Here is a 21,405-nt window from a genome sequence, read left to right as displayed (position 1 = left end):
TAATTGTTATTGTAATAGCCAAACAAATTGAGGTTCCTGTTTGTTGCAAAATCCTGGTCTTCTGACAGAATTGCAATTCCCAGGAAGACGAGGAAGAAGACTCGGGTGGTTATTTGTAATGCAGAAACTATATTGTGTGCACTTTAGACCCACTCTACTACGCAGCTGCTATTTCCAAATATTTGGTTGCAGAGTTTTACTGGCATTCAGATTTTTGCTAAGGAAGCCTCAATGGTGTTTGGAAACTATGACACTGCAGCATATTTAAAACTGACCAGGATTCACAGGAAAAGTGTAATACAAACATAGCTGAAGTTTTAGGGTACGTGGAACATGATTCTGTGCAAGTTTACTTTGAAGTAAGTCCCAAGTTTACTCTGAATTAAGTTCAGCAAGGCTTTCTCCAAGATAGGTGTGTTAGGATTGTAGCCTTAGTCCTTACTCTTATTAGAAGATTTTCTTGAAATCATAGGGACTTCTAAGTACATGGAATCATATAACTGTAGTGTTGAAAGGCACCCCAAGGGTTTTGGATTTTGGAGTATTAATTATTTCCCCTCCCTCTAGGTAAAGGTAAAAGTAAAGGGGCCCCTGACCATCAGGTCCAGTCGTGTCCGACTCTGGGGTTGCGGCGCTCATCTCGCTCTATAGGCAGAGGGAGCCGCGTTTGTCCGCAGACAGCTTCTGGGTCATGTGGCCAGCATGACAAAGCTGCTTCTGGCGAACCAGAGCAGCACATGGAAACGCCGTTTACCTTCCCGCCGGAGCAGTCCCTATTTATCTACTTGCACTTTGACGTGTTTTCGAACTGCTAGGTGGGCAGGAGCTGGGACCGAGCAACGGGAGCTCACCCCGTTGCAGGGATTCGAACCGCCGACCTTCTGATCAGCAAGCTCTAGACTCTGTGGTTTAACCCACAGCGCCACCTGGGTCCCTCTAGGTAGTTTGTGAATATAATGATTTTACTACAAACTTGCTTGACTTTCCTTTCATCCCTTCAATTTTCCAGCTTGGATGTCTGTTTTCAAGCTACTGTTCTCATGAAGTCACTCGTGCAATATGGGACGGATACCTACAGCTAGCAGATCCATTCTTCATTTATTTCCTAATGCTTATCATCCTTGTTAATGCAAAGTGAGTATATAGTTAATACACAGCAACAAATTAGTTGGCCACTTAGACATGTCTCTACTTTGTGTGCTTATGTCTTATCTCCGCTTTTGCCTCTTTCCAGAGAATTCATCTTAGCACCAGAGTCGGATGGCAAAGAAGACATCGTGAGTAAGTCCTGCCATTATAATGCTGCTGCAGCTGTAGAAAAAAAAACCCTTAGGCACTATATTGCTAAGGTTAGGTGCTTGGAAACCCCATTGATATGTAAGAATTAAGCTGGCCCTTAACTTTCACCTATTAAATGAGTTGGTTCTTAAAAAGATGAGCTTAGTTCAGGCATCCCCAAACTCGGCCCTCCAGATGTTTTGGGACTACAACTCCCATCATCCCTGGCTAACAACCAGTGGTCAGGGATGATGGGAATTGTAGTCCCAAAACATCGGGAGGGCCAAGTTTGGGGATGCCTGGCCTAGTTCTTTGGGGGCCACATCAGATGCAAAGCTAAACTATGGTTTAGCATTATGTGTAGAAGCCTACAGCAGCTTTGAGCATCCACACCATCTCCCCTCTCATCCTGCAAGGATATTTTTTAAAAAAAACTAATCAAAGTTCCTTCCAGATGTTTTGAACTTCAGATTGCAGTGTGGCATAATATATAGGGCAGGTTTATGTGCTCCCCCTGCTGGCTCTTTCAGTTCTGGCCAGTTCAGCCATACTCAGAGGAACCTATATTTGACTTGGTTCGCTGTTCGCTATGATTAATGCTCTTTGTACACCTGCATTTATCTGGAGAATCTGAAGTATTTTTCTGTAGATCTACAAGATGGCATATTTCTCTTTTTAAAAAATGAAGAACAATTATTTGTGAAGGCAGCAGACAAATGAGACCTCTTCTCATTGAGTGGCTGAAGAAATGCACACCAGCAAAATTTGTGGTTTGGATGTTAGGAAAGTATGTGACTTTGTACAGGATTTAAGGGATGCCCTGCTCTGTCATTTCTGACTCTGGTGGACAAATGGAAATGAATATTGTCAGGTTGCTCAGGCAATTAGGATGTGCTCCTTTATTACCATGGGACTTGGGAGTGTCCTCCCACACCTATGACATGTACTGTTTGTGATGTAGCTGACTGCTGTATATGTAGTGCAACAGAAAATATTTGAGCTCTTTAACCAAAAAGTGTTTTAGTGTCTAAAAGAGGCTCAGCTGCAAACATGTTGGCATGAGTAATTCTTCTGTTTGTTTGTTTTTTTAAAAAAAATAAATAAAATACATTTTACTTCTGGCAAACACAAATTTTAATGTTTTGTTTAAAAATGCCCCAAACCCTAATTTCCCTGTTATATGTTTCAGAATTCCTAGAAAAATCCCCTGCCAGTTTGGAAGTAGAAGATATAGAGGACCTTTTCTCCTTGGCACAGTATTATTGTAGCAAAACTCCGGCTTCCTTCAGAAAGGTAATTTACAAGCACTTAGAGTATTTCCCAAAGGGTATTCCGCATAGCAGTATCACATCAGAATCAAGCAAGGGCTCCCGGGCCTGATTTTATGAGCCTGAGACAATTGAACAGTTTGGATTATGTTTTCTCCAGAAAAAAAGTATAGATCAAATATGGGTGCCTGTCATGCTGCAGTGCCTCTTTATCTTTTTTTAGCTTATATTTTTATCGGCCCAAATGTTACTTTGAGCGTCACGGAAGGCTGAGAATACAAACCCAGCTTCTCTGTATGCAGGTGTAATGATACTGAGGAAACTACATGGCAGGCGATGGCATTGCAAATTTCCTTGGCTCCTTCCCATTGGCTCTTAAACCTCAAGCAGGAAGCAGAGCATGTGGTGGTGAAAAGGTTTATTGCTCCCCCGAGAGTGAAAAGCTGGTTGCCTGGTGGCCTGGTTGAGGTTTGGGTCCACAGAATATGTTGGATTTGCCTTCTCCCACTTCCCTGCCTTCCTCATCATTTGCCTTTGCAGCAGCTGTCATTTAGGGAGGAAGAGGAAACCTCTATTTGCTTACATGCAGAGTCACTGCATAGTGCCTGCCACAAATGACATGCAAATTTATAGGGTGAACTATGTAAATGGTAGATAATATTAGAAGCTTGCATTGTCATATTAATTTTTGGTTCATTCACTGAGTCATTCCAATAATAATAATAATAATAATAATAATAATAATAATAATAATAATAATAATGCCAAGCCTTCAGTCTCACATACCGCCTCAGTTTTATATACAGTGTTCCCAGCAGTGATTTCAGGATACTTTCTCCCCGCTTAGGCAGTTGCAACAAATTTGGTTTGGACCTTGGCACTTTATCAAGCCTGGCCTTTCTAGAGATGCAGCTTTTTCCTTTTGAAACTGTAGCTGTGAAACCATTTTGGATACTATAGCAGTTTATCACTGTTTGGAACAAGTCCTGGAGCGGCTTGTGCCAACAGTCAAATGGCTTTGAAAAGCATTGATTTTCAGTTATGTAAGTTGGCACTCATTCCAAAACAGCATTATTCAAGTATGCTTCATTCAATTTCATGTCGCAGGAGCAAAATGCAGTTGAACATTACATTATTTCCCACTTGCTACACACTTCTGGGGGCAGAAATGCTGTGTTGAGGCTTGGGGAAATAAATGACAAGCTATGTATAATATGATCACATTTTTTTCTATATTTTTGAGGCCATTATTTTTAACTCTGTTGTAATATTATTGTAAACCAGCTTTTTTGAAAGTGGCTGTAGACAGGAGTCTGAATAGAAATCAGTAAAGAAATTGGACTTTTTGTATTTATGGGTTCATTCCTTTAATTTTATTACCATAATTGGCTAATAAATAAGAAAATATTCCCTGTTACAGGTAGGTAGCCGTGTTGGTCTGATGTAGTCTAAACAAAATAAAAAAATTCCTTCAGCAGCACCTTAAAGACCAACTAAGTTTTTTATTTTGGTATGAGCTTTCGTGTGCATGCACACTTCTTCAGATACACTGAAATAGAAGTCCCCAGACGCTTATATATAGAGAAAGGGTGGGGAGGGGTATCACTCAGAAGGGTGGTGGAAATGGGTGATTGACTGACTGATAGCTGTTGATGACTGTAAACGACTGCAAATGGTCTTGCATGAAAAAGCAAGGGTGAGATGGCTGAAGATCGCTTTATCATGTATAATGAGATAAGAATCCAACGTCTCTGTTCAAACCAGGTCTCCATGGTTTTAAGCTTGGTGATAAGTTGCAATTCAGCAACTTCTCTTTCCAGTCTATTTCTGAAATTCTTTTGTCCTACTACAATGTGTTGCAAATTAACACATTGAATGGTTGTCTGACAATTTATTGCTTACTTTGGTTAGATAAATGTTTCTGATTGAATGTAGATTTTTTAAAAAACAGGTCTATACAAACCGCTTCAAAGGAATACAAAGTATTTTAATTTTAATGTTTATGCTTTGTTCTACTTATATAATACTTGCAGTTTTAGGGGATAAAAACTAAGTGTCAGAATCTAGTTTATACAGTCATTTCTTTAAAAAGTCAGTGTATCCTAATGGATAAAAACACATTTCCTCTTTATTCCTGGGTATCATGGAAATTATTAACTATGTTTCCCTGCTGCAAATTGCGCGTTGTGTTCTCCTTCCCCTTGCTCTCTCTTTGGCTCCTCCTTCTCTCCCGCTTTCTTACAAGGCCTGCTCTTGGGAATATGCAGTTTTTCTCTTTCTCTCCTCTCTTTCATCCCTTCAGGTTCCTGAAAGAAAAAGAGCACTGAAAATTAATTTAATAATATGTCTATGGCACGTATTGGGACGCGGGTGGCGCTGTGGGTTAAACCACTGAGCCTAGGGCTTGCCAATCAGAAGGTCGCGGTTCAAATCCCTGTGGCGGCGTGAGCTCCCATTGCTCGGTCCCAGCTCCTGCCAACCTAGCAGCTCAAAAGCACATCAGAGTGCAAGTAGATAAATAGGTACTGCTCTGGCGGGAAGGTAAACGGCGTTTCCATGTGCTGCTCTGGTTTGCCAGAAGCGGCTTTGTCATGCTGGCCACATGACCTGGAAGCTGTACGCCGGCTCCCTCGGCCAATAAAGCGAGATGAGCGCCGCAACCCCAGAGTCGGTCACAACTGGACCTTAATGGTCAGGGGTCCCTTTACCTATCAGCTGTTGGACATGATCTTTGAAGGGTATTTTGACAAATTGATCAGGAGAAAGAGTTTACGAGAGATCTTCTATTAGACAAAATGAGAGCCAAAACAGCAGTATGCACGGAGCCCTGGTAATAGTGTGGAATTGCACTTAAACATGCATTTGCATCTCTTTTTGAACTGTGCAAGTACATAGTTGCCTTTTATGAGGGTCACAAATAGGACACCGCCTAGGTCTTGGTTTGGTGTCTTTATTTAGCACATAGCCTTAATGTTGGCCATAACTAGTGTTCTCTCTTACAATTACAGGACAACCACACTCTGTTTGGCAGCAGCTTGCTGGGTCTCAAAGACGACGATTCAGACTTGAGCCAAGCTTTGTGTTTAGCAGTTTCTGTATCAGAGATTCTTCAAGCTAATCAACAGCAAGGGGTCAGTAAGTCTGAAACTGTTTTCCCCTAAATGAAGATAAACAAAGGAAATAAATAGGTATCGCTGCAGCGGGAAGGTAAACGGCATTTCTGTGCGCTCTGGCTTCCGTCATGGTTTTCCTTTGCACCAGAAGCTGTTTAGTCATGCTGGTCACATGACCTGGAAAGCTGTCTGTGGACAACGCCGGCTCCCTCGGCCTGAAAGCGAGATGACCGCCGCAACCCCATAGTCGCCTTTGACCGGACTTAACAGTCCAGGGGTCCTTTACCTTTTACCTTATACATAGTTCTCTTCTCCCCCTGCCATTTTTCCCTCAAAAACAACCCTTTAAGTTAGTTGCATTAAGTAATAGTGACCTCCCAAGGTCATGCAGTAAATTTCTGACCAATTGGGAATTTGAGCCTGGTTACACTATTACTAATCTGATTTTCTAATACAGTGGTTCTCAAACTTTTTTCCCTCTGTGCCACACTTTCAGAATAAAATTTTTCTTGGACTACACCAATTTTTTTTACTGATAAGAAATACACCGGGCCGGGGGGGGGGGGGGGACTCCTAGCATTGCTTCATAGATAACATGGAACACAACTTCTTTATAATATGATTTTGGGACATCCAGAAAGTATAAACAATGCAGCTACATAAAAACATGAATCACTTGCAAAATAAATGACCCTCTTACATGTGTACCTTAAGTATGTATACTTTTTGAACTAAATGAATAAAATGTTCTTATTTCAGGAAGGAGTAAGGTTCTTTGTGGTGGATTGTCGTCCTGCAGAACAGTACAATGCTGGCCATTTATCAACTGCCTTTCATTTAGATTCAGACTTGGTAAGCATGCATTCTAGCTGCTTAATATGCTTGCTTTTTCATTACCTTACATTAAAAAAGAAGGGTAGAATCTTAGTTCTACAAATTCTTGTTTCAAGATGCCTGGTTTCTTTCAAAGGATTTTGTTTGTAAACAGCTCCTCTAGTATTTAGTCTTCATGTCTCTTGCCTGAATATTTTCCTAAAATGCAATTTGTTTTAAAGGATAGGCATGATCTCCACCAATTTGTAGTTCGCTGCTCGGGAATTCTAAGAGACAAGAAAAAATCAGTGCCGTTTTGAAATGAGTACGTAGTTAAAATCAATGCTGTTTTTGATTCAGAATGGCAGCCAGTTGTATCCAAACACTGATGATCTCAGGAGCCATCGTGCAACATTTAGTTACAATATCTCAAGTGTACAGATGCATAGCAAACAAATAACTTTCCTAAATATATAGTAGATTTAACAGGTGGTAACAATAAAGTAACAGTTACAGTAAAGTGATAATTATTCAGTTCCTAAATGAAATGATTTCCAGAGTGTTAACTGTGTTGCAGAACAACAGATGTTTCATTTGCCCATCCTGGTAAGCCAGACTTGGAACTGCTTTAGTCTCTTTTCTGTCCATGCATGTGTTCTTTGACTTTCTTCACAGATGCTCCAGAACCCATCGGAATTTGCTCAGTCTGTGAAGTCTTTGTTAGAAGCACAGAAACAGTCTATTGAATCTGGTTCAATAGCTGGTGGAGAGCATCTTTGTTTTATGGGAAGTGGCCGGGAGGAAGAGGATATGTATATGAACATGGTACTGGCGCACTTTTTACAGGTACATCTAAAATATCAGAATGTGTTTTATTTAAACATAGTGGGCGATATCCAGCTAAATAATGCTAAGAGTAGAGTAGAGTAAAGTGATTTTTTTTCAGCTACTTCCCCTCCATCCTACAACCTCCCTTGCTTGTGCCCCCCAAGTCCTGCTCCAGAGTGTTTAGGGACCCTATAGAACAGAATGAAAGGTTGTCCAGGAGTTGCAAAGGAAGGAGAAATTCATGAAAAATAGTCCCCATTTTCCTCCACTGAAAGCCTCCGCTGGGTCAAAAACCTTTCTGCAAATGAAAGCAGCCCTTCTATTCACAGAAGTCTAGATCCAAGCCATTATCTTAATTTTATAAGAGAGAATATTCACCTGTGAACTCCTATATATAAAAGTTCTTAGATTAGAGTGCTCAAAGTCTTCTAACCATATTCTGATGAAATGCCAGATACAGCTAGTCTAAGCATGCTTGGCCTGTTTCATGTTTCTGCATACCTTATGAAAAACAGAAATTTTAGTATTCCCAGGGTGATTTACAATCTTCTTCTTGCAGAAAAATAAAGAATATGTAAGCATTGCCAAAGGAGGATTTATGGGTAAGATTTACATTTAGTCACATCAGTTTTTATATTTTCAAACATCTTTTCCACTAGGCAGCCCTGTTTAGGGAAATTTTTAATGTGTGACATTTTAATGTATTTTAATCTTTGTTGGAAGCCGCCCAGAGTGTCTGGGGAAACCCAGCCGGATGGGTGGGGTACAAATAATAATATTATTATTATTATTATTATTATTATTATTATTATTATTATATCAGGGGTCAGCAAACTTTTTCAGCAGGGGGCCGGTCCACTATCCCTCAGACCTTGGGGGGGACACTATAATTTGGGGGGGTGAACAAATTCCTATGCCCCACAAATAACCCAGAGATGCATTTTAAATAAAAGGACACATTCTACTCATGTAAAATACACTGATTCCCAGACCGTCCACAGGCCGAATTTAGAAGGCGATTGGGCTGGATCCAGCCCCCGGGCCATAGGTTGCCTACCCCTCAGTTAAAAGAACAGTCAGATGACTTGGAAGGAGACAGTTTGCATCCTCATCAAGGTGCTGAGCTCTACCTAGCGCAACACTTTTCCTCTTTCTTGCTGCCAGACTCAAATTCTGATCTAGTTAATCCATTTTAATTTCTATGTATGTATGTATGTATGTATGTATGTATGTATGTATGTTTGCCTGCCTGCCTGCCTGCCTGCCTGCCTGCCTGCCTGCCTGCCTGCCTGCCTGCTTGCCTGCCTGTGTACATTGGTTTAATAGTGCCTGTTTTGTTGCAAGGACAAAACAGAATGCATAGTGCTATACAACACAAATATGTAATGTCTTTTCTCACAGCACTGCAACAGCACTTAGCAGACATTAACGTGGAAGGACCAGAAAATGGATATGGCCATTGGATTGCTAGTACTTCATACTCAAAAAGTAGTATTAACTCCTTAGTTGACGTGAGTATACTTCTTATATCAAATTGTGTAGCTGTGGATTGGACTGTTTTTCATGCAGAATTCATCCCCTGCAACTTGTCTTCAAAGACATTTACTTCCAGGCTTTTGCAGCTCAAGCTATATTACTTAAACCAAGAATGTCACAAGAGCCCTGTTGAATCAGTCCAGAGGGCCATTTTGTTGAGCATCCTGTTCTTCCAGTGGCCAGCCAGATGCCTATGGGAAGCCTGCAAGAACACATGGGTGCAAAAGCACTCTCTGCTTGCAATTCCCAGCAGCTGGTATTTGGGGGCATGTTGCCTCCAACAACAGAGGTAGAATAGAGCCATTGTGGCTATCTTTATCTGTTCTTAGGCACAAGGCAAAGACAAGGCAAATCTCTTTACCTGGGATTAAGAGTGGCATTGTGGCCTCTTTTAGCAAATTGGGATGTGTACGGTCTGCCTTCTAACTGTTTATCCTGTGCTTTTAGATTTTTATTGAATGTTCTTAGTTGGTTTTAATATAAGTCACTTTGGATCTGTGAGAAAAGTGACTAACTATTAATAATTATAGCCAGCTGAATCTCTAATTGGTCAAGAAGTGAAGCAAACATAGCTACACACAAACAAAACAAAACCCTTATCCTAGATTGTCCCTTTAACTAGCTCTTGTCTCCATCTTTGATATAAATATGCCAATAGCCTTCATGCAGATTACTTATGTGCAGATCAAATAACTGCAAGAGTTGCTTTTCCAGGGCGATTCTCCAAATGGTTCAAATGATGGGAAGGGTGTCAAGTCCTTGGTCAACAAGATGACAGAAGCTTTCAAGACGAGATCTGTGAATGTGAAAGAAAAAGTTATTAGTTTTATTGAAAATACATCAACTCCAGTTGATAGGTGAGTTATTTTGGTCTGACTGCTTTTAGTGATTATTGGCTGAAGTCATATTGATTTCAGTGGGACTAACTTTTGAGTAAATGTTAATAGGATGGGGAGGTTTCATAGAAACTTTTTTCCTTCAAAATGTCTGTAGCAAGCACCATCACCGATTGTTCACCATTTTAGAGCTCCATCGTTTCTGTGTAAACAATTTTGGTGCCCTTAAAAGCTATTTAACCTCTCCCTGAACAGTTTGAGTGTGGACACTGGACAACTAAAAGATTCTCACATTTAACTATTGCCTCTCTCATTATGTCTTGCTATTGGGAAAGTGGATTCTGGGTTTGTAACAATTGGTAAAATAAAAGAAACGTCTAAATTTTATGCAACAGATTAATCGTGATCTCTTTCTGTGAACTCAGGATTATGTTATCCACCATTCCTCGTACTCCAAAATAGCTTTGTGCACATTAAGCCATAATTGAAACATTACTACTTCTGTGGAAGAGTAGCAGCTCTTACTAACAGCTCCTGAAATCCATGAAATAGTATTTATTGTATGGAAAATACAGCTCTTTTCTTTCTTTTTTTAAAAAATGCTCCTTGAAAAAGTTTTTTTTTCATATTTTCTCATACTCCCTCCTGCTTGATACTCTACTGCCAAGTAAGAAGAAATAAATCAGATACTCTTTCTTATAGATTTTAATTACTTTGTTCTGTCCTCTGCCCCAATTTGCTATAGAGTTTCTTTCAATCTTTCCTGGCCTGAGACAGCAAGTTTGCAGCGGTAAGCCATTGTATTGAACCATCTGAGTAAAACTGCCTTTGTCCTTTTTTCGCATGACTTCACAATGTTTGTAAGCATTGGTTACACTGACAATCTCTCTCAGATTATTTTTAACATCAAGCTATCAAAGCATTTCAAGTGTTTCCTTGGAAATGAGAGAGAGAGAGAGAGAAGCTGTATACACAGTACTTGTTGATATTCATTTTGTTGTTTGTTCTGGAACATCTTTCCCCTTTTCCATATCATGAACGACACTGATTACTTCTTTTTCAAGCTTTTAAACATCATTGCCATGTTCAGACAATCATATCTCTTCTTAAACTGTGGTAATCCTTTCCCCTGCAGACAGAGCCCATTTGCTCCTCAGCAGCATGCAGCATTCGAACCAGGAAGTTTTACTAACCATAGTTTCTTGTTGCAACTGAAGTGGGAAACCATGGATTCCAGTTTATTTATTTATTTAATTTATATACTGCTCGTCATCGGAATAGCGCAAGGCAGTTTATAACATTGTTTTGGAACAAGCTTGTAACGAATGTCGCAACCATAGTTGCCTTTGAAAGGGGGTCTTTAGATGGAATTTGAATTTTTCCTCCTGCACCTGTGTCAGCATACAAAAAGCAGATCTTTGGAGGTTCCAATCAGCAAAATTCATATCAACCTGAATTTTAACAGAACGGCAGTGTTACATTATACCCACATTCAAAATTTAAAAATGGTATTTTTATTATCATTTTTATTTATTTGCAAATTTTATCTGAAATAAAGCAAAATTAAACCAACAACATATTTTAAACATCTAACCAACTACTATTAAAACAACACCAATTTAAAATATTGCTTAAAACTATTATTTACAACAGAGAGTTGCCATTAAACCACATTATCAAATTCTCACTGAGCAAGATTTCCATAAGAAGTATATTGGCAAAGGAGACAGTTATTAATATCAGTTTATGAACACATATGTTTAAAATGCTGCTTGCATTTCAACAAAGCATAGCACAACTTTTCTGGAAGTGCATTCCAGAGGCCTAGGGAAATTTCCCAAAAGGTTTGTTGCTTCCTGCCACCAACATAAATTTCCCCAGGTAGCACCATCCTGGAAAGAACTCCGTCTGAAGATCTTAGTGGAGTAGGTGAAAGTTCAAAGAGGTAAATTACCTTTTTAGAGAATTGGTGTTTCTTCTTTGGAGGCTTTATTCAGAAGAAATAATGTGTTGTTTACAACTTACCAAACCCTGACTCACAATTTTGCAATGTGTTCAGACTTAATGACAGCAACATTACCTTAGTGTGTTTTGGTGCTAAACTGCCAAATCTTGACCAGAGGAGGTATGCTTTGAGAATGGAAACATTAAAGCAACCAGAAATGTATGCTCAAGATGGTACTATGCATATATAACACTTGTTTTCCCCAAACATAGTTTAAACTAAACTAAACTAAAGTTGTATCATCCCCATACCCCTCTGTCACACTGCCCATTTCATGTGTGCATTGTCAGTGTTACTGATGCTTATTGTCTTAAGTTACTAATGAGCACTCCCGACCTTGCTTTATTTGGGTAGCGCATTTGTTTGCTTCCCCCTTTAACAATTTTCTTTTCCCAAGTAGTATCCACTTTTAATACCTTCGAGTCCTAGAAAGCAAAAGCCGTAAGATATGCCGTCAGGAACAGAGTGAGAGCATTTGAATTTAGATTTCAACAGCAGTGTGTAAATATGAGCATCATCATTTTCTCTCGCTCAAAATCAGAATGTAGAAAGATTTCAAAGGAAACATTCAGCCACTGTAATTGTTAGGAGATGTGTTACAAGTTGGAAACATGTGCCTCTTTATTGAGTCATGCTCGGTATCTATGCCAAGCAATATTTTTAGAAAGTCAGCAAAAGATGAATGGGCAAGATACTAGCAGCAGCAGTGGGAAACTGAATAGAGGGAATGTCGTTTATACTGTACCAGCTGAGGCTGTTGTCTGGTTCCATAAAAAGGTATCTTCAGAGATTGTTTTAAAGACTCTCAACTTTCCAACCTACCAAAGCTGTGCTCTGTGTGTGTGTGTGTGTGTGTGAGAGAGAGAGAGAGAGAGAGAGAGAGAGAGAGAGAGAGAGAGAGAGAGAGAGAGAGAGAGAGAGAGAGAAATAGCTTCCCCAATGGCACAACTCAGTATTAGGAGAGCACCTTAAAGACGCTTCTGACTTCTGACATAGATTATTTGACCTGCTAGAGAGAGCTGTGTTCGCTGCAGTTTAATGAGAAGGCAGTTTCACCATTTTCTCCAAAATGGACCACACCACTATAATACAACTCAGCCCTTGTTGTCTGCTTTCACTAATCCAGCGTGGCTTGCTGGCCACTCTCTGCTTTTTCTCACGGCCAGCTGTCTTCATCTGGAATCCTTTGGCTGCACACACAGGTTCACGTCTCTTGCCGTTGCATGCCGCTATGGGAAATATCATGGTGTCGCCCTTTTTTCCAGTTTCTTTTTTCTTTCTTAACACGTAGGATTTCTCTCTCCCACCCTATAATCTTCCCTTGCCAACAGACATGTGAGCAGCACTGACCGAGTGGGAAAACCTTACCGAGGCGTCAAACCGGTTTTCAGTATTGGAGATGAAGAAGAGTATGATACTGGTATGGTAGAGCATGCTTCTATCCGAAATACAATGTAAACAAATTCCACGTCCTGTCTTGTAGCGTAGTCATTAGATATATTACCAAAGAGGTGTTCTAACCAATGCCTGAACTTTCGCTGGGATCTGTTGAGTTAAATGCACTTGTCACTTTACTAAAGCAGTCAATATGTTTAGCATCCTTCTAACCTTAGGACAATAAGGTTGCAGGGGGGAGTTTGCTGAGGGCATCAGCCACGTGCCCTGAGAATTCTAGGGCATCTCCTGATTTAATGCAGAACACTGACTAGGCCTTTACTGCTGCCTCATGTGAAGTGAGGCTACAACCTACCTTAATCACAGACAACACTCCTGCAGAGAGGAGACAACAGAGATGCCTATCTGCCATTACTGCTCTTCTCATTGACAACCAACCAATAATATTTCATTTCGGTTTTATTTATTTTTTAAAAAATATTTTTTATTGAACATTTTATAACATGAAAACACAAAATATCAAAAAATACAAAAACACATCAATACCAACAAAACAAAACAAAAACATGTCATCTTAATCAACTTAATTTCTTTAAGTCATTGTCTTTTTGGCTTCCCCAGTTCCCCACTATCCGATTTTCTTTTTCGATACATCTATAGCAGTTTCTATTTCATCATTTTTACTTTCATTCATAATAATCCCTTTGATTCTTCTTATTCTCATCTTTCTAATATTTCATTTCGGTTTTAATTTGTATACCACCTTTCTTGAACAGTACACACAAGGCAGTTTGCAAGCTGAAGAAACAACAAACTAGACTGCAAAGATCACACCACACCCAATAACAATCTGATCCACTACAAAAAGTCACAATAAAAACATAACTTTAAAATAAACAACTTGCGTCAAATAAAGCAATATTCAATAATTCTTTAGAATATAATAGTAAAGTTTAATATCAGCAGAGAATAATTAAACGGTTTACAGTTTTAACAGTTAAAATAAAGAATTACTAAACTACAGTCAACAAAAATAACGGCAAGTCACAATCCATAAAGTACCACAAAACATACAAAACCATGTAAAAGGGTCAGACTGAGAAACAAGCTTCCTAAATTGAGAATCCATCAGGTGCCCACGAAATCAGGATTTTTATTACCAGCTGTGGGGTAATTGCTCAAGGCCTCCCACAGGGAAAGGGCTGAATCAACCTTGACAAACAGTGCATTCAAAATAGCAGAAAATGACATTGACATAAGAGCAATGAGACAAGGTATTAGTTGGCCCTTTGGTGCTCTCAGGACATGGCTTTTGTGAATGAAAAAAAGAATCCATCTTTGTCAATTCCTGTAGTAGTGAATTTGTGAGTCCAGCAATGAGGGCATTTTGTTCGCAAAACAAAGCATGTGATCTAAAATCACTTAGGAATGACAGCTGACTGGCCTCCCAATACTATATTTAGAGTTGCTTTTAGGATTGACCTGCACTCGTGCTGGAACTCTCAGTTGCATTGATCAATATATTATTTAGGAAAATAAATGCAATATATATTTTTTTTAGGACACAAAAATGGAATGGAAAAATCAGATCAGGAAATGGGATGATTCTATTCCTGTCTTCTAGTCAATCAATTTAAGGACAGAAGAATTAGCAGACTTTGAACATAACATCCTCTTGTGCAGATAATGCTGTTTTCTGAATTGTGAAGTGACTGCCACTGTAAACCTTTGCTTCATAATTGTGCATTCCCACTCAGTGTCAGAATGAGTAAAATTCCTTCCTCCAACTAGGAAGCATAACTTAATTAATAGCTCATATTACTTAATTAAATAATTCAATTGCCCCGAGTTAATCAGGCAAGCAGATTTTTAATAGGTACATTTTTAAAAAAGACAAGTGTTTATAAAAACTGCAGGTGGGAAGTGCCACCTTCGAAGACGCATTTTCTCATCTCTTGTGTCTCTTCTGTAAGTACCTGCTGTGACTTGTGCATTGTCCAAAAAAAACAAAAACCCATTGCTCTTACTTTGGAAATGCTGTTATTATCCACATGCACTTTTATGCACATTTATCAAGAAGGTGGTATCCAGTGGTGGCTGTCTGCTGAAGGAAGGGAATCCATCAGTGGAACAGGAAAAGAGGCATTTTTTGGTTATCTCTCTCCCAAAAGAAAATCTGCTCAACAGTGTTAGGGGTCTGCCCCCCTGTTCTGCTGATGAGTTTCCTTCTGGCAGAAGAGAATCACAATTGTATATCACCCTAGTTTGCTTGATTCATATGATTAATAGATTCTATTATAGCAAAATCAATAGATTAAACCATGTGGTAACCCTGCTCCTAACATGAACAATAACTTTTGTAATAGCAAAATCATTAGCAAGTTTAAACTCAATAGGCAAGTAATATTTGAGGTGAAATGACCTACTTTTGACACTGCAGCGTTAGTTATTAATCTTTGGAACTGCAACTGAACTGAAACTTTAGGCTTGGACAATACATCATAACAAAAATGCAAAGAAAAGCATGAAAATGTGAGAATTCAGTTATGTGATAGAGGGTTATGTCCAGATTTTGTCATGCCTAGAGTAGACCCAGCTGTCTAATCTAAAATGATCTCACGTAAAAACCAAGACACAGTTTTTAATAGCAGTGATGTACTGTATTCTTCATTTTAGAAATTTCAAATAATAATGTGAAAATTATTATTATTATTCAAAGGATCGGGTAGGTAACATTAAAAAAGTGTTCATCTATGTTTTGTCCATGTGACATCACTCCTTTCTTTTTTAAGCAGATGAAATTGACAGCTCCTCAATGTCGGATGATGATCGAAAAGAGATTGTCAACATTCAGACTTGGATAAATAAACCAGACATAAAGTTTCATTTCCCCTGTAAAGAGGTGAAAGAAAATGGACACATGTTTCCAAGGTATCGTTGGATGGATAATTACTAATATTATAAATAGTACATAAATATCAAAGATAGATAGATAGATAGATAGATAGATAGATAGATAGATAGATAGATAGATATTTGGTATTGATAGTTGCTGACTTCTATGTGTTAGAGAATTTTGTGGAGTCACATAATCATCTTTTCTACTACTGGGTGAATTTCTGTTTATCTCATGGTGAAGATCTGCATGATCTGGGAATAAGTTCAGTGTACAAACTCTTTAGTCCTAGACATATCTACCAGGAATTGAGTTCCATTGATCTCAGCGACACTCACATCACAGTAAACATGCTTAAGATTAGCATCATGTCTAGTTTTCACCTTCTTTGTTGAAGAAAAGCTAAAAATTGAGTTTTCTAATAATATAGCAGGCACCTGGTACTTGTGTGTGTTTGTATGACCTAGTGCCTCATGGATTTTTCACTGTGACATCCCTTCAGAAAATATTTTCACAGTAGAGATAATGGTTGAGAGACTTCATCCCAAGAAATATTTCACCCTATGATAAGAAAAACAGTTTGAGAAATTCCGATATCAGCTGATTAAAGCATGGTCATGTTCTGTCAGAGTAAAACCAGCATTTTAATTCTGAAATAAATATAAGTGATTACAAAGTCTTTTGAGGCATTTGCTTCAGGAAATGAGTACTGTTGCTAATTTTCCCACCATGTTTTTCCCCATCTCTGGATTGTGTCCTATGCTCTTTATGTGTAAGTGGAACAGATTTCTGCTTGTGGAATGGGACTTCACCTTCTCTCCATTGCAAGTCTTGCAGATGACCTCAAATTCTGTTCTAGAAAGTTGGGGAAGCCTCTGGGCCAAATTAGGCGTTTTGTGTAATTATTAAGTTTGCAGATAATTCCACCATAATGGGTCTAATTACAGGTGGAGATGAATCATCATATAGGGAGGAGGTTCAAAAAGTCTCGACATGGTGCCTAGAAAACAACTTGCACCTAAATATCAGTAAGACAAAGGAGATGGTGTTGGACTTTCGGAGGAAGAGAGGGGAACTGGCCCCGTTGTATATCAGGTGGGGCTGTGTGGAGAGAGTCTCTTCCTTCAAATTCCTGAGAGTTTACCTTAGTGAAGACCTCACTTGGAAAATCGATACAACCCAGGTGGTTAAGGAAGGCCCAACAGAGACTCCATCTCCTTAGGGTCTTGCGTAAGAACAATGTCAAACAAAAATTGATGATCTCTTTCTACCGGTCCACAATAGAAAGTGTCCTTTCATACTGTATTACAGTGTGGTACACTGGTTTGACAGCCACAGACAGGAAGGCCCTACAGAGGGTGGTGAATACAGCACATGATATCATGGGCTGTCCCCTGAGTTCGGTAGATGACATAGCAGAAGACCGCTGCCTCAGGAGAGTGAGGAAAATTCTCAGGGACGACTCACACCCAGGCCAGCACCTCTTTAATCTCCTACCTTCGGGCAGGAGATATAGAAGTATAGTCAGCTGCACCAACAGGTTAAAGAACAGTTTTTATCCGTGGGCTGTTGGGCTGCTGAATAGAAAAAAATAGTGGTGCAATTGACTTCCGACAAGCATACAGAGTACGAACAACACTGAATGTATGAGTGGGCGGAAGGGGGACTCATTTAATTTCACTGCACACAGGTAGTGTAATGACAATAAAGGTATTATTATTATTATTATTATTATTATGCAGAGCTCTGCAATAAGGGAGTAGAAAGGTGTAGTCCTGTGTACAAACATAATTCTGCTCATGCAACGTTGGATTTCGCCATCTGTATTTCTGACAAAAAAATCTTTTTACTTTGTTCACAGTCATCTTTTGGTAACAGCAACACATATGTACTGTCTGAGGGAAATTGCCTCCCGAAAGGGATTTGCTTACATACAATCTCGCCAGGCACTAAACTCTGTAGTTAAAATAACATCCAAGAAAAAACATCCTGAATTAATAACCTTCAAGTATGGAAATAGCACCACTTCAGGCATAGAGATTTTGGCAATTGAGAGGTAAGGTTGTTTGTTTGTATTTTGCTTCAGACTCCTCTACACATGACTATTCCCAATCAATTGCAGTGCATTTTCTCCCCTGAAATCAGATTGGGAAATCCAAATAGTGTGGTACAGACAATTAGACACTCTTAGCATTCCATGCTGTCTCTGCTTTTTAGACATCACCTTGCTGACAAAGGTCCGTATAGTTAAAGCTATGTTTACCCAGTAGTGATGTATGGAAGTGAGAGCTGGACCATAAAGAAGGCTGATCGCCGAAGAATGGATGCTTTTGAATTATGCTGGAGGGGACTCTTGAGAGTCCCATGGACTGCTAGAAGATCAAACCTATCCATTCTGAAGGAAATCAGCCCTGAGTGCTCAATGGAAGGACAGATCCTGAAGCTGAGGCTCCAATACTTTGGCCACCTCATGAGAAGGGAAGACTCCCTGGAAAAGACCCTGATGCTGGGAAAGATGGAGGGCACAAGGAGAAGGGGACGACAGAGGACAAGATGGTTGGACAGTGTTCTCGAAGCTACCAACATGAGTCTGACCAAACTGCGGGAGGCAGTGGAAGACAGGAGTGCCTGGCGTGCTCTGGTCCATGGGGTCACGAAGAGTCGGACACGAATAAACGACAACAACAACAACAACAAGCATTTCTTGCTATGTATCTCCTCTGAAAGGCTCTTTTGCCTTTTCTGACTTAAAATCCCTCTACATATTACTCAACAGTGTTAGATGAACCTCAGTCTGCAAACTATTATTCCATAGTTAGTGGTCCACATGATCTGCACTGCTGGACTTTTATGAGATTTTCTTACCAAAGCCTCAAACTACATAGCTTCCCAATATTTTTTTAAAAAATGTGGAGGTAAGATATACAAAGTGCTAAAAGTTTCCATTTCAGTGGCTTTTCACCTAAGTTGTTTAAAGCCTGTGCAAATTGCCATGTTTATTAGGTGATAACTATTACTGCTAACATCACATGATTACAGGATCATATTAAATGGCTGTCTCCATTCAACCATCATGAGACAGAGTTTTTATTTCTCACTTCCTGCAATGGGTTGGATGCAAAGAACTTTTGAGTATGCAGAAAACAGCTTTTACATAGTCTGCTATATATTTCGGAAAGTTGCTTTCCTACTCACTATGCATTTGGATACCTCTTAAGATACAGTAACCAAATTTTGTATGATTAAGGAGAAGGTTGTGATTTGTGTTTGGATACAATTGGGTGCCATTTTGAATCAATATGGCAGACTGGACCTTTCAAAACTACTGATTTTAACCTCTTGTTTCAAAGCTGCTGGGTTTTTTCTTCGTTAGAATTCCTGAGTAATCCAGGGTACAAGGCTGCTAATACTGGTAAAAGTCAATTCTTTAGTAGTTTTCAGGTTTTTACTTGCTTAAGAATATCACCTTTAGACCTATACAAGGAGTGCAAAACATCCATTTTTCTCACGTGGTACATGAGGTGCTCTTCCAAGATGCCTTTGGTTATAACTCATTATATGTCAGTAAGATAAATTAGTGTACCCGCAGTGGGAATTACACAACCATTCACACAAGGAAATTCTAGATGGATGGGCTGTGATACAGTAGTTATTTTGCAAATTGCATATGAAAGCAGCAAACAGGGATTAACGTGGCTTAGTCATTATGAAACAATATTTTTAATCCTTTTATTAGCTCCATCTGTCATGGATGCTTTAGTTGAGATTCCTGCATTGCAGAATGTTGGACTAGATGACTCTTGGGGTCCCTTCCAGCTCTACGATTCTATGACGATTCTATACTGTAAATCAGGCATCCCCAAACTGTGGCCCTCCAGATGTTTTGGCATACAACTCCCATGATCCCTAGCTAACAGGGCCAGTGGTTGGGGAAGATGGGAATTGTAGTCCAAAACATCTGGAGGGCCGAAGTTTGGGGATGCCTGCTGTAAATATTTGATCAACAGTACATTTGTTCAGCATGTCAACAAATGTTCTTTCTGTTTCCATTTCTTAAGGTACTTGATTCCAAATGCAGGGGATGCTACCAAAGCCATAAAGCAACAGATTATGAAAGTTCTGGATGCCCTGGAAAGCTAATGAGAAAAAGACTTTTTCAGTTGTGTCTTAAAAAAAGAAAAAATGACAACCTGGATACTGCACATGGACCTAAAATGAATTTTCCAGAGGAATACTAACCTAAGAGGACATTTTCAGTTTACTGATGGGAGTGCCTGGGTAGCAGGTTTAAGATAGGAGTAAATTATACATTTTGAATATATTTTTAAAGTCTTTTTCTTTAACACTCTTGGATTTTGTAAAAGTTGTTTATTATAAATGTCAGTTATTTTTCAAGTAGCTTTTGAGGAGCTGACCTGTTCTTAATAAGAGCGATACAATACAGAGATCACTTTGAAGAATTGTATTGAAGCCACATAGCACTTCTAAGATAATGGGAAAATATTTGAAACCCATTTTCTTCTTAATATTACAAACTTTTAAGTAGCAGCTGTTTTTTAAAGGCCCAAAGCACTGAATATGTGGTTTGATCTGCTGGGTGAAACATCAGGGAGTGACGACAATACATAGGATAGGAACTAGAACTAGGAAAAATTGGGAGCCAGCTAAAAATAATATTGCAGTCCACCAAACTGAGTGGGTGCGTAACGTCTTCTGTGTGCTATCAAGTAAAAAAATAGTTGCTAAAGTAATAAACTTGAAATGTTGAATTGGATGCAGTAATGAAAAGTTTACACTCACAAGTATGTGGCTGGGTTATTATGAAAGTGGAGGTTTTATTGGGCCATGGTCAGCATTAGAATGGATGCTGAAATCAGAATTCATGTGACGGAATATTGAAGTTGGCTGCCATGATGGGGAGACAAACATAATTGTTGGATTATCTTTTCAGAAACTGTCTGGCACAGGCTGAAGGTGTACTGTTTGCAAGTGAGGCAAAGTGATCAGAGAGCTACATATTTGCAATGATTTTTTATACATATGACATGCCTTTTCCCCCCCTCTTCAAGTCATGTCAGTTAAGTTTTTGAAATAATGTCTTCACTGCTTGAGTATTACAAGTTTTTGCTGCAAATCTGTAGCTATCACATATTGACCAACTGTTTAAGAGGAACTTGAATGCTCTTCATATCCTGGAACAAGTTCAGTACATGATGACATGAAAGGCTGCAAAACTGTTGGGATTAAATGTGCTGTGCAAAACAAAAACAAAGCTCAACACCTGCAGTCGCATAAGATTCTGTTGCAGTACCATCACAAAATAAATTAAGCTGACCTTTATCACAAATCAGCTCTTTAAAGTTACATTCTTAGTAGGAATCAAGTTATGGCACCTTAATCCTGAGACTAACTCCCGTTTTTAAACATATCTAAACGA

The 21,405-nt window shown here is 39.2% G+C and overlaps 1 protein-coding gene across 4 annotated transcripts in view; it reads left to right on the top strand.

The window, feature by feature from the left end:
* The window catches only part of TBC1D23 (TBC1 domain family member 23), a 32,515-nt gene extending 11,754 nt beyond the window's left edge, over positions 1–20,761 (top strand). The window contains exons 6-19 of one of the 4 annotated variants that reach the window (XM_035114724.3): positions 1,010–1,134; positions 1,235–1,281; positions 2,468–2,571; positions 5,555–5,677; positions 6,419–6,511; positions 7,148–7,318; positions 7,860–7,902; positions 8,702–8,811; positions 9,551–9,693; positions 10,418–10,462; positions 13,009–13,097; positions 15,868–16,003; positions 17,830–18,024; positions 20,027–20,761. In XM_035114724.3, coding sequence (XP_034970615.3) covers positions 1,010–1,134; positions 1,235–1,281; positions 2,468–2,571; positions 5,555–5,677; positions 6,419–6,511; positions 7,148–7,318; positions 7,860–7,902; positions 8,702–8,811; positions 9,551–9,693; positions 10,418–10,462; positions 13,009–13,097; positions 15,868–16,003; positions 17,830–18,024; positions 20,027–20,108 — 1,506 coding nt within the window. In that variant the 3' untranslated portion in view covers positions 20,109–20,761. Of the gene's footprint in view, positions 1–1,009; positions 1,135–1,234; positions 1,282–2,467; positions 2,572–5,554; positions 5,678–6,418; positions 6,512–7,147; positions 7,319–7,859; positions 7,903–8,701; positions 8,812–9,550; positions 9,694–10,417; positions 10,463–13,008; positions 13,098–15,864; positions 16,004–17,829; positions 18,025–20,026 lie in introns of all 4 variants that reach the window. The other 3 variants (XM_035114723.3, XM_035114726.3, XM_035114725.3) reach the window with 3 other exon arrangements.
* The last annotated feature ends 644 nt before the right edge of the window (positions 20,762–21,405 follow it).

The sequence above is a fragment of the Zootoca vivipara genome, chromosome 4 (assembly GCF_965207765.1).
Source record: "Zootoca vivipara chromosome 4, rZooViv2.hap1.1, whole genome shotgun sequence".
Taxonomy (NCBI): domain Eukaryota; kingdom Metazoa; phylum Chordata; class Lepidosauria; order Squamata; family Lacertidae; genus Zootoca; species Zootoca vivipara.
Note: the sequence above shows the minus strand (reverse complement) of the source record. Positions and strands in the feature narration are given on the sequence as shown.